Source organism: Mesitornis unicolor, unplaced genomic scaffold, assembly GCF_000695765.1.
Source record: "Mesitornis unicolor isolate BGI_N332 unplaced genomic scaffold, ASM69576v1 Scaffold51622, whole genome shotgun sequence".
NCBI classification, from domain to species: Eukaryota; Metazoa; Chordata; class Aves; order Mesitornithiformes; family Mesitornithidae; genus Mesitornis; species Mesitornis unicolor.
The window spans coordinates 1-11503 of NW_010168137.1; the positions used below are offsets into that span (position 1 = coordinate 1).

General features: G+C 41.5%; 1 protein-coding gene across 2 annotated transcripts; it reads left to right on the forward strand.

The window, feature by feature from the left end:
- Positions 1–3: 3 nt before the first annotated feature.
- Positions 4–11146, forward strand: PARL (presenilin associated, rhomboid-like). Of its 2 annotated transcripts, XM_010178908.1 has the most exons (10): positions 4–56; positions 296–436; positions 1652–1766; positions 2155–2259; positions 3950–4045; positions 5385–5534; positions 5974–6044; positions 7304–7405; positions 8718–8815; positions 10762–11087. In XM_010178908.1, exons 5-10 carry the CDS (start codon positions 4000–4002, stop codon positions 10877–10879), a joined length of 585 nt encoding a protein of 194 aa, XP_010177210.1. In that variant the 5' UTR covers positions 4–56; positions 296–436; positions 1652–1766; positions 2155–2259; positions 3950–3999; the 3' UTR covers positions 10880–11087. The 2 variants fall into 2 exon arrangements, with proteins under 2 accessions (XP_010177210.1, XP_010177208.1); XM_010178906.1 differs by lacking the exon at positions 1652–1766 and having other exon boundaries at positions 8–56; positions 2155–2203; positions 10762–11146.
- The last annotated feature ends 357 nt before the right edge of the window (positions 11147–11503 follow it).

The window sequence follows — 11503 nt, forward strand, 5'->3', positions numbered from 1 at the left end:
GCGCCGGCCGCCCCTCGCCGCGCCGCCTGGTCAAGCCGTTTCTCTTCGCGGTGGGGGTAAGCGACTCTCGATGGCCGGGGGTTACCGTGTGCACCCAGGTGGGAGCCGGGTGAGCAGGGAGCCCCGGTGGCGGCCCGGGCCTTGGCTCCCATTAACGCACCAGTAGCGCTTAGGGCTGGCAACTGGGAAGGGCTGGAACGTTAGCCCAGGGCGAGCCGGGCATCCTCGGCAGAAGCCACGCAGCCCTCACCTCGGGATGGTACATTAATACTGACTTTTATCCGGTATCACCCAGTTCACAGGCTCTGCCTTTGGATCCGCCGCCATCTGGCAGTACGAGTCGCTCAAGTCGCGGGTCCAGACCTATTTTGAGGAAGCTCGGGCAGACTGGATGGACAAAATACGGCCGCAGAAGAGAGGGGACTTCAGAAAGCAGGTACACGGAGCCAGGCCTGGCCTGTCCACTCACGGGTGGGTCCCTGCAGAGGCTTAAAGCATGACCACATCTTTCCTCTGGTGCACCATTTGTACAACACATACTTGTCCTGTTTATCCTGATTTTTAACTGAGAAATAATAGGTGCCCTCGCAAATCACAGTAGATACGTTTCCTTACCAACAAAACTGATATAGTTTGTTCTAGAAAGCTGTAATTCACAGTATCACTGCAAAAGCGATACTGAAGTAAAAAACCATCTCCACCCGAAATGCAGGGAAGAAAGATCAGCAACAGTAGTTTGTATAGCTAAACCAGGTACCTTTTGCTTTTTGAGTATAAAAAACTTCTATTCTTGCTGTGCCTAAGCGTTCTCAGAAGTGAACATGAACTCCCAAAGAGGGCAGAGCTGGTTTAAATTCTGAACCTTATGCATAACATTTTTTAAATGCTTCTGAAATGCATTTGTATTTTCAACCCATACATCACAAATATGAGCCTTGAGAGAGCTTTTTTTCTTTGAGAGCTGACATGTCCATGCAAATAATGGACTTTGGGCAGTAAAAAGAACTTAAGTACTGCAAGACTTGTTATGAATTTAGCTGGCTTCCCAGCAAGTATCAGTCATTTAGTTTTCAATTAAGTGTATTGAAAACTCAGCTAAATGTGTGTGTGTGTGTTCTGCCTTTGTTTCAAGGTTACTGCTGTGGCTTGTGGTAGACCAGGCTTGATTACTCTTTCAGGTCTGCTTATCCAGGGGGCGTAGGGCTGAGGTTTGGAGAAGCACGGCTCCTGGGTAGGACAGAGGAGCTGTTTTTGTAACATGAATTGTGTACACCAGGGCACCTCTTTCAAAATGGGTCCATTAACCCTGGCTGGCAGCTGAGCACCGCGCAGCTGCTTGCTCGCTTCCCGCACAAGTGTTCTTATACTGGACAGTTTTGTAGGAAATACCAGCATCTGTATCCCATGCCAGAGAATTAAACGATAAAACTTCAAATGAAGTTGTTACTTTGATATCAAATAGTGAATGGTTTGTTTCATACAGTGTTATTTCCCCCCACCTCCACCCTACAGATAATTTTTATGACATTGTCCCCATCGATATTGTTGAGCTCTTGATAGAATATTGGTCCTAAATGAATCTGACAGCTGAGGAAGGGATGGGGGTGGAATTTGTCTGTGGGCTGACTGCGCTCAAAATGAACTTTTTCAGGGGTTTTAAACTTGGAGGAGGGCTGGGTGAGCTGGACGCAAGGGGGAATGGATTCCACAGCTTGTGAGCCACCTCTGCAAAAGTGACCCTGGTACAAAAGCGGAGTGTCTCAAAGGTGGGTGGTGTGATGTTAGCCAGCATTAGGGCGAGGCTTAGCTGAGGCAGGGCTTCTGCTAACTTAGGCTAATCGGCTGAAGTAGGCATTATGGGCTAGGTCCTTGTTTAGTACAAGCAGAGCTGGATCAAAGGATGCAACCCCATTGTTTTCAAAGAAACCATTCATCTACATTGGGATATTTTATGAAAAGGAGAGTGGATAACTCTTCCTGAGCAAGGAAATGCCAACTTGGAAAGCTAAGCCAGTCAGAAATACAAAAGTTTGAAACCAGTTTACTGAACAGATTTGAAACAAATGCTTTCCATTGAAAAGGTAGACACTTGCACGTCTGTGTTTGAAATTGCAAATACTCTACAGTGGCGTTATGTCAACAATTCTGTTTCAGGTTAACATCTGGTGGAATAACCTGACAGAGGGTCAGCGGACTGTGACAGGTTTGTGTTAGCTTACAAGTATTAGACATTCACAGGAAGAGAAATATGGCAAACAGGTACAGTATGTTAAAACAGATGGCTTTCATACCACGTCTGGGTTCTTAGGCACACACTACGCTAACTTTACACCTGCACATGCACTATTGCTGCTGCACTTCCTTTCATAAACTTTTTTGGTTACATTAAAAAAAAACCCTATGCATCTGTGTGAGAGTGTGGAGGATCAGCTTAGAATCCATTCCTGGCAATATTTTTCTCAGAGACTGTGAAAAACAGCAAACACTTTCAGAAGGAATAGATTCTACTGAGATGTGGAAGTAAAATTCACTAATAGTTGCTTCTTGTTTGCAATATGATGTATGTAAAACAGCAAAAATGATCCTACGAGGTTTCCTTTGGTTATCATGTAGTTTTGATTGGTTAACCTAACATCACTTGAAATCCCCAAGATAAATGTAATATGTGAAGAGAAATTGGTAACTTGATTCAAACCCAAATTAAGTAGCTGTGTGTATATATATATATATGTATAGCTGTATGTATATATGTAACAGTATCCACTGTTATATGTTCTACACATTTACTGAATCTATATCAGTAGGTTGTTAGCATAGGTTACTTAAATACTACTTGTAATATAATTTACTTTTCTGCGGAAACACTTTAGAAAACAAAAATTCAAACAGCTTCCTGTTTGAAGAGTTGAGTCCCAGTCTAAGAATAGATTGTGTAAGTGCTGAGTATTTGGGGCAGAAATAATCTCAGGCCACTAAATTAACAAGTGCTAGTTTAACTGGTTAATTAATTAACTGGTTAATCTAACAAGCAGTACAAATTCTGCTTGGTAGACCCTGAGCTCTTCAGATCCTTACCCCTGACTGCTGTAACAAGGCTGGGCTGACTGTACTGTAACATCTTGGGTTAGCATGCAGGGAAACTATTTCCTCTAATAAAAGAGGATGGAGTATCAAAAATATGGGGTCTAGGATTTACATATCCTAGTTTTTCACAGTTGCAAACTTCACAGAGAGAATAATTCTGTGATGTTTACCATGATGTAAAGGAAGCACAGTTATTTAGAAGGCACTTTGAACAGGAAACAATAAACTTGCATGTTTCTATTAATTTGCATTCTTGCTTACTGTGATCGTACTTTATTTTAAAATTTATTTAAATATCTGTGAAGTAAAAAGCTGCACGCTGGCTGTCTCCTAAAGGTGACTCTGCCTTAGCAATGCCAGCTCCATTTTTTTATACTTGATCTTTGTAATTCCCTCAAAGCCAAAGCTCCCCCCAAAATGATGATGATGAGCACTGCATTTGTATGGTTCCTCTCCTCCTCTTCCCTCCATGCACAGTTAAATGTGACTGTGCTGCAGATCATGGCCTTTGGGGGCAAGCAGCAAGAGAGGCAAGCAAGCAGTGGGAGCTCTTACACTGCCTCTTGCTTCATTACTTCTACAGTGGAATAAAGTTTGAAACCACAGCCTGAACATCTTCAGGGCAGATTTTCTGGACTGTTGCGTTCATTACACTGTATGTTAAAAGAGTTGCAATTAAATGTCATATTTCTGAAAGGCTTCCACTACAGAAATACAGGTTTCAGTATTTCTAAACTCTAGTGGACACTGCTTTTAATGGAATAGTGAATAAAAAATATGATTCTTGTCAGCTTGCTTTTGAGCACTTGTTTACAGCGTCACATTCATCATTTGCTTTTGTACTTCTTTTTCCCCCTCTTAATAGGTATTATAGCTGCAAATGTCTTTGTATTCTGCCTATGGAGGCTGCCTGGCATGCGGCGGATTATGTTTACATATTTCACCTCAGATCCATCCTCCAGTAAGTGAACAGTCATTTGGGAGACTTCTATGCTTCGGGATGTACCTCTGGTTATACTGCAGAAGCTTCAGGTGGAGCATGGCTCACTCGTAGCTCCATCACACACAAGCAATCTTAGTCAGGCCCAAACAATATCCCTGGTTTGAGGGGAAAAAAGCTGAAAGTAATGGATCTGGTTTTTTAAACAAACACACAAAACACTGGTGCTTTCCTAAATGCAATGTCCAAACTGTGGCCTGCTGTCTGGCCTTTTACTGCATTCAGTAGGATGCAGCTCCTGCCTTTGTAAAGGTGAAGAGGTATCACTTCTCCCAGTGATAGCAACCCCTGCTGCTTTTCTGGACAAAATGTCAATCATGTCGCTCTTTGGGAAGAAGGAAATTAAACTGTACTATGTACCATGTCCTGTTCCTGCCTTTAAATGTTCAGTGGGATGCACACAGAATCAGTCACGTGTGTGTGCGCTTTTGTCAACAGGCAAGCATCCGTCTGTGTTCTGCACTGAGCCCTTGTTTCAAAGCTGGGCTTTGAGTCACATTTAAAAACCAAAACAAACCAAACCACAGACTTGGCTTTCACTGCATGTGAAAGGTTTTGAAGAGGTTAACTTAGGAAAGCAAGTCACCAGTGTTTAATGGCAGAACAATCCGTGTTCATTTCTACAGCAGAGAAAAGAATTAAAAGGATGAGACAAACACGCATTAGGAGAGTGCTTGCTGCCGTCCTGTTAATTTTTGCTGAGAAAGTGGAAACTCGACCAATTTCCCACTCACACTGTGAAGCTAAATACAGCTGTTACACAGATCTGAGCATCAGTCACCCCAAACACTCCTATTTTAAATAATGTTGCCCTTCAAACCTGCTAATTGGCTTCTTTTTTTTTTTGCCTTTTCAAGGCTGCTGTTGCAGTGAAGAGAACTGGTAGATTTTGAAAAGAAAACTAATTTTTCTTCATGAGTTCATCTCTGTAGCAAAACGATTTTACATAGGTGCTTATATCTAAAAATCACCATATAGATCTATTTTTAAATAAACCACCTTTTTCCCTTTTGAAAGCATAGCGGATGTGCCGTAAGAGAAATGTTTTACATGAACTATTCCCCAGTAGGTAATTAAGACTTTCTGAAGTAGCAGTTTGTACAGCTTGCGTATCTCTGGGGTCTGTGTTGTACCTTTCAAAAGGTATTGCATGGAATTTGTTAACGTTTCTGGGTTTATCGCATAGGTTGTATTTGAGAATTCTAAGCACAGGCATTAGCCTGGCGTATGCCTTGATAAATTTCTAGTCAAATTAAAACATTAACTTCTTTTTTTCATCAATTCTTTTTCTCTCTTGTAGGAGCCCTTTGTTCTCCCATGCTGCTGTCCACGTTCAGTCACTTCTCCCTGTTCCACATGGCAGCAAATATGTATGTTTTATGGAGTTTTTCCAGCAGTATTGTCTCTCTTCTGGGAAGCGAGCAGTTCATTGCAGTGTATCTTTCTGCTGGTAATGTTAAATACATAGCCACTTACAGCACTTGAAAAATACCAGTCTGTATTCATGCAAGCAAAGCGTGTGCATGGTTAATAGATGCATGATGGCACGTAGCTGTTGTTCAGTCCCACACGCTGCTCTGCACTAAGTACACTACTTACTTGCTCTCGTACAGAATTCTGATGGGTTTAAGCTATTTGGCTTCAAAATACCATGACAATCCTAGTCCTGGTTTTTATTCATGCTTATTTAACCAAAATAAAATAGCTTTTAATAAAGAGACTGATGGGAGTTTGGTGGGAAAAGAAATGAGAGTTAATTCAAGTTAAAACACAAACCAACCAACAAAACCCCACCACCTACACTAGCTTCTTTAGGAAGATGTTCAGATAACACTGTACTTTCTGATGCTGTTTAGTGTAGTTTCCAACAGTCATTTTTTCCTTTCCAGGAGTTATCTCCACTTTTGTCAGTTACGTTGCTAAAATGGCCACTGGAAGGTTTGAACCATCCCTTGGAGCTGTAAGTATTTAGGAATATGGGAGACCTTATCGTGATCTCTCAGGCCATTTTCAAAGCCTGCTGTATTTTTTAACCTACTTAAAAGCCAAGAATGCATTTGCAGTAATGGAAACTAGGAAGGTTTACCACAAGCAGGTAACCAAGCAGTGATTCCTGTGCAAGAACTTGCCTGTTCTTCAGATATGGTCACTGTCTTGCAGCAGCAGGACCTCTTGTCACTGAGCAGACAGTTCAGTTCTGTAACTTATGAAATAAGTATCAGCCTTCTCTGATTGAACACAGAATACTTTAGAAAGAGAGAATATAACCAGATAATCAAAATCAGCGTGTGATACCAGTGGGAGTTGCAGGGAATGCTGTGCAGAAAGGGCAGCGCTCCTGCTGTAAGTCTCACAGTCTGAAAGATGCGAGGCTGGCTGAGGAGATGCTGTGGTTCTGTTCTTTACAAGGATTTTTGGTAGTAGAACACTTTAAAACACTTGCTGTGAGTTTGAGGTGAACCTTACCATTTGCCAAGTTGTAAAGGCTTCTCAATTTACTAAACAATTTTTATAAAAGCCAAAAGTCAGATTTTTTTAATTCACGTTGTCCAATTGAAAAGTAAAACTGTTGAGCTGTCCCAAAGTTAGAACGTTTGCTAGTGCTGCCTGTGTATTCCCCCCTTTATCTTGTGAATAAACTGTATCTGGAGGAACTTACTTTGCATTAGTGCTAGTGATCTGAAATGACTGAAACTGCCCCACATTGCATTCGTTTACTGTAGTCACAGCCTTTCCATTGAGAGATTTCATGGATACAAAGGCCCATGGTGAGTTTAGCACAGACCAAGGAATTGCTTGTTTCGTTGACAAAAGATTTCTTGTCCCTGTCCATCTGCTACTCTCCTTGTTTTGGTACAAGCTTCAGAATGATTCCCTTCATTTGAGATGTCTCTGTTTGATTAATCAGTGTTAAATTTCTAGAGATTATTAGTAAAATAACACATTGACATCAATTGTTATCTTAAAATCAGGGATGTTATTTAATTACATGAGAGCATCTGAGGGGATGTTTTCAGGATTTAAAATGTCAGGCATTGAAATTAAATAACGGTGTCTTGTTTTATTATTATTCTGAACTTTGCTGTGGCACTTTGAGGTTTACCGTAGGGCTGCGTTTGGAAAGAAAAGCCAAAAGGAAAACTGGTTGACGTGCAGGAAAATGAATTTTCCCTTTTGTCACATCTCAGCTCACTTTCCTGTATTCTCATGTATTCACAGTCGGGCGCTATAATGACTGTCCTTGCAGCCGTGTGTACAAAGATGCCTGAAGCAAAACTCGCCATAATACTTCTTCCAATGTTCACATTCACAGCAGGAAACGTAAGTGCTGTTGAACTTCAAAGAAATCCTACTCTGAAAATATGTTCCCCATACCTCACCAGTAACTGAGCATGCGTCCTCTTCGTTTGTGTTTCTAAACTGTTACGTTTATTTGGAAAGAGAATACAGATCATGGAAGTCCTGGAGATGGACTCTGAGTTGTGGGAGCCTAGCATGGTCATTACACAAGTGTGTAGCGAGTTTAGAGTTACCCTAAATTGCATCCTCCATGGGTCTTTCAGATTTGATACTGCGGGGTGAAAGAAGCTTGGGTTCATCGGTCTGAGGAAACGTGCATACACGTGCTGTTCTTTCTGATGAGTGATATTTTTATAGCAGCCCTTGGTACAGGGTAATCTTACACTGACACACTCTTTTTGATTAAAAAATTATCAAGATGAGACGTGAAATTCTGTTTTTTCTCAAGGGAAATAACATTCCAGTCCTGGAGGAATACCTGCCTCCTCATCTGGATACCATCTTTTGCTGCCTTTAAGAACTGTTTGGATTAGAAATAAACTAGTGAGGCTTTTCTTCACGAGTAGTACTAGGACTCCATTTTTGCTTCATTAAGTTCTTTTAAGTACATCCACTATCCCATTTAAGAAAAGCTGCTCATGTATCTCTTGACTTGCTTTAATCGATTAATCACCTTTGGTCCACTACTTAAAGTTGTTTTACTGTTTTACTTAAAGCAGTTAAGCTTTGGCATTTCAGGATCATGAGATTTAATGTTTTGTAAGCAAAGTTTGCAGATTTAAGCAAGTGTTCTTAGGTGTAGTTTTTCTTGCACTTCTGCTTGAGTGGACCTGGGTTGTTGGTTTTTTTGTTTGATTTTTGGGTTTTTTTGCATGCTACCCTTTAACTGCATCTTTCCTAAAAAAGATGCCCAGGGTAAAAATGTTGGCAGAGCCACAGAGCATTGCCATGGGGAAGCACTGATTTTCTACCTTCCAACAGAGGTATCACTTAGGAGAGCGTGATGATCAGTTTGTATCACGTAACGTGACAGAGATGCTGCCCCACATGTTCCATCCACTAAAGGAATATATGTGTAACCTTAGAAGTGAAAATGGGAAGATGAGGAGTATTTGAAAAGGGGATGACCTGCTCATCTGTGTATTTTGACAGCACAGGTCGGCTAAGGAACGAGTCTGTTTTAAAACTTCAACAGTGATTGCTTTGATATAACGTTTATGGGGTGTTTTTTGATCTCAATTTTTTTCTCAGTGCCAGGATATGAAACTTCATTATCAGTGGCCATTACGTGCTGTGACTGATCCTATCTGTCCCATGTTCTGTTCCTTTCCAGGCTTTAAAAGCCATACTTGCATTTGACACTGCAGGGCTTGCTCTAGGCTGGAGACTTTTTGACCATGCTGCACATCTTGGGGGAGCTCTCTTTGGAATGTGAGTCTGTATTTACCAACTTCTCTTTGTTTCATATTTAAATTCATTCTGTATCTCTCTGAAGCAGGGGGGCGTGAGTGGAAAGCGGTCTTAAGTAGCGCTGAAGACAACTCACAGTTATCCTTGCAGTGCTGTAAAATTCTGTGGAAAACACTGTTAACAGATGCTTAGACCAGAAAGAAATGAAGCTGAACTGCCTACAAATGATAGACTAGAAATCAGGTCTAATCCCTGTCCTGTCCCCGTAACCTGGCCTAGCTGTCCTGCTCTCCTCAGCCCATTGAAGAGAGTCACAGGGCAGAAAAGATTCTTACAGAACACAGCATGGACAAATTAAAATAGCTTCAGAATTAAACAATAAGAAAATGTCTTTGTCTCAGTGTTTTGTCATCTAATTGCCAATTTAGAGAGAGCTACAGAGTTAGTTTAAGCTCAGGCCAAATTCCTTTGAGCAGTCTCCACGGCTCTTTCTCAGTGTCTTTGTGCCCAACCTTCCTAATTGGGAAGAACTACTAGAAACCAGTTTGTAAGAGACAGTTATGCATTGTTCCATGTTCCAAACATGGAACATCACCTAATGAGTTTTCCTCCTTCTACCTGATTGCAGTGTTGTCTTAATTTGCACACTTATTGCTAAGAGCATTTTTAAACGTTTTTATGTAGGCATTTTAAAAGCCTACCTGCCATTGAACTAGCCCAGACAAAGAACGGTTGGAGGACACTGGCATTTTTGTCTGTGAACTGGTTTGCCTTTCTTTGCTTTTTCTTGGCTTTGGTGTCAGTAAGTTCCATGCTGCAGAGTCTCTTTTTCTACCCTTCTCTGGCATCACAAATGCGTTTGTAGTCTTGCTGATTCGTAACTGCCATCTATATCAGCTTCTTGTTATAATGTAGATTTATTAGAACAGGATAGCAGTTGCAGCAGTTGTTGTCTCGAGTTGACAAGTACCTTGCCTTCCTCACCTACATATCACAGAATATGAGGAGTTGGAAGGGACCTGGAAAGCTCCCCCAGTGCAGCCCCTGCCAGAGCAGGATCACCAGAGCAGTCACACAGGAACACGGCCAGGGCTTTGGGTGTCTGCAGAGGAGGAGACTCCACAACCTCTCTGGGCAGCCTGTTTTACTTCTGTGTTCTGCTCCCTGATCATTTTGGTCACTTCATCCTAAAACGGGCCCTCTATTTAGGATATATGCTGAATAGCCAAAGTATTTTCTATACATTGCCTCACAGACAATTATCCACTTCAGAATGCAGCTATGATTTAAAGGAGTGGCCAGTTTACATGTCACTGGCTGGTGGCTCATATAAAAGTGGTTTTGTTATTCAGGACTCGGTTGTGAATTGTGGGAGAATCTGCAACCTATTTCCTTGTGGTTGCTTCCCTTCCTGCCTCTTCTCACCACCATAACCTCCCTTGCTTAATCACTTACATTGATATTCATATATCAGCATATATAATTATGAATATAAATTAAGCTAGAACACTTCAATAGATTAGATTTCCATTTAGATGTTTATAGCAGAAAATCCACTTTGAATGGAAAGTGGCTGTTCATTATGGGCAGTTGTAAATACATGTGAGAAAAAGTACTTGGTGTTGTCAGTAAGGATTAGCACAAGCACCAGTACTGTTGTAACAGTCTCTTAAGTGGAAATAGGCTTTTTGCGTCTTTTTTAAGTAGAAATCATGAGAGCGTGAAATTAAAGGCATGAAAACCATTCATTCTCAGGACTGAGACAAGCAAAACCACAAAGACATTTACTACTGGGAGTCAAGAGAACAAGTGACTGACTTGCCACTGCCACTTTGCAAGAACGTTGTTGCTTCTGCCTCAGTTTATCCTGTCTCCTGTACTGAGCATTTGAGTCACTTCATTTTAGTGATCAGCCTTGGATACAGAGAAGAGTTGCAGTGAGTTTTAACCAGTATTTTCTTTCTCAGGTGGTACGTGACCTATGGCCATGAACTCATATGGAAGAACAGGGAGCCACTGGTGAAAGCCTGGCATGAAATGAGGATGAAGAACACAGGCAAGGGAGGAGGCGGAAGATCCAACTGATTCTGATCCCAGGGGCTCCTTGTGCCCAGGTTCTGTATTACTTGAAGACGTGGGATTGAATTGGTGTTGAAGGTCTTTCGCTACTCCACGTTAAGCCTCTAAGGAGCTGAAGTTTCTCATGTAAACCACAGTTCCAAAATGCATATCAATAGAAAACGAACTCTGACCACGGTGGAACAATAAAGGTTTTTATCCTATTGCTTTCTGAGGTAACAGCCTGCATTACATTTGGTTTTTTGAAAGGGTAACTAAAAAAACCCTTTCAATGAAGTGACCAAAAGCTCTGTCCAAAAAACTTCAAAATGAGGTACAACTGGTTAAGACTTAGGAAGATAAACATTTTTAAAACTGAGGAAGTTAGTGGATCATGCGCCCCCCTCACGTCCACCAACCAACACTGGGTGCTTCCTTAGAGAGGCACACTTTAGGCAGATTGGACTCAACATCAGGCCAATGCGGTGAAGAGGTTGGGTGGTTGTTATTGTTAAAGCTTGGATGAGATAAGCCATGGTCTCTTTCAGTCTTAAATTTGAAATACCTGAAGCAAGACTGGATTGTTTGCAAAGCTCACATACTGGTTAATGGTCCAGCTTTAGTTGTCAGCTGTGGCTTATTCAACCTATG

Coding starts and splice junctions, on each gene's coding strand:
- PARL (XM_010178906.1), top strand. CDS start 392: ATGGACAAAATACGGCCGCAGAAGAGAGGGGACTTCAGAAAGCAG. Junction 4,046..5,384: donor CACCTCAGATCCATCCTCCA/GTAAGTGAACAG, acceptor TCTCTCTTGTAG/GAGCCCTTTGTTCTCCCATG. Junction 7,406..8,717: donor TCACATTCACAGCAGGAAAC/GTAAGTGCTGTT, acceptor GTTCCTTTCCAG/GCTTTAAAAGCCATACTTGC.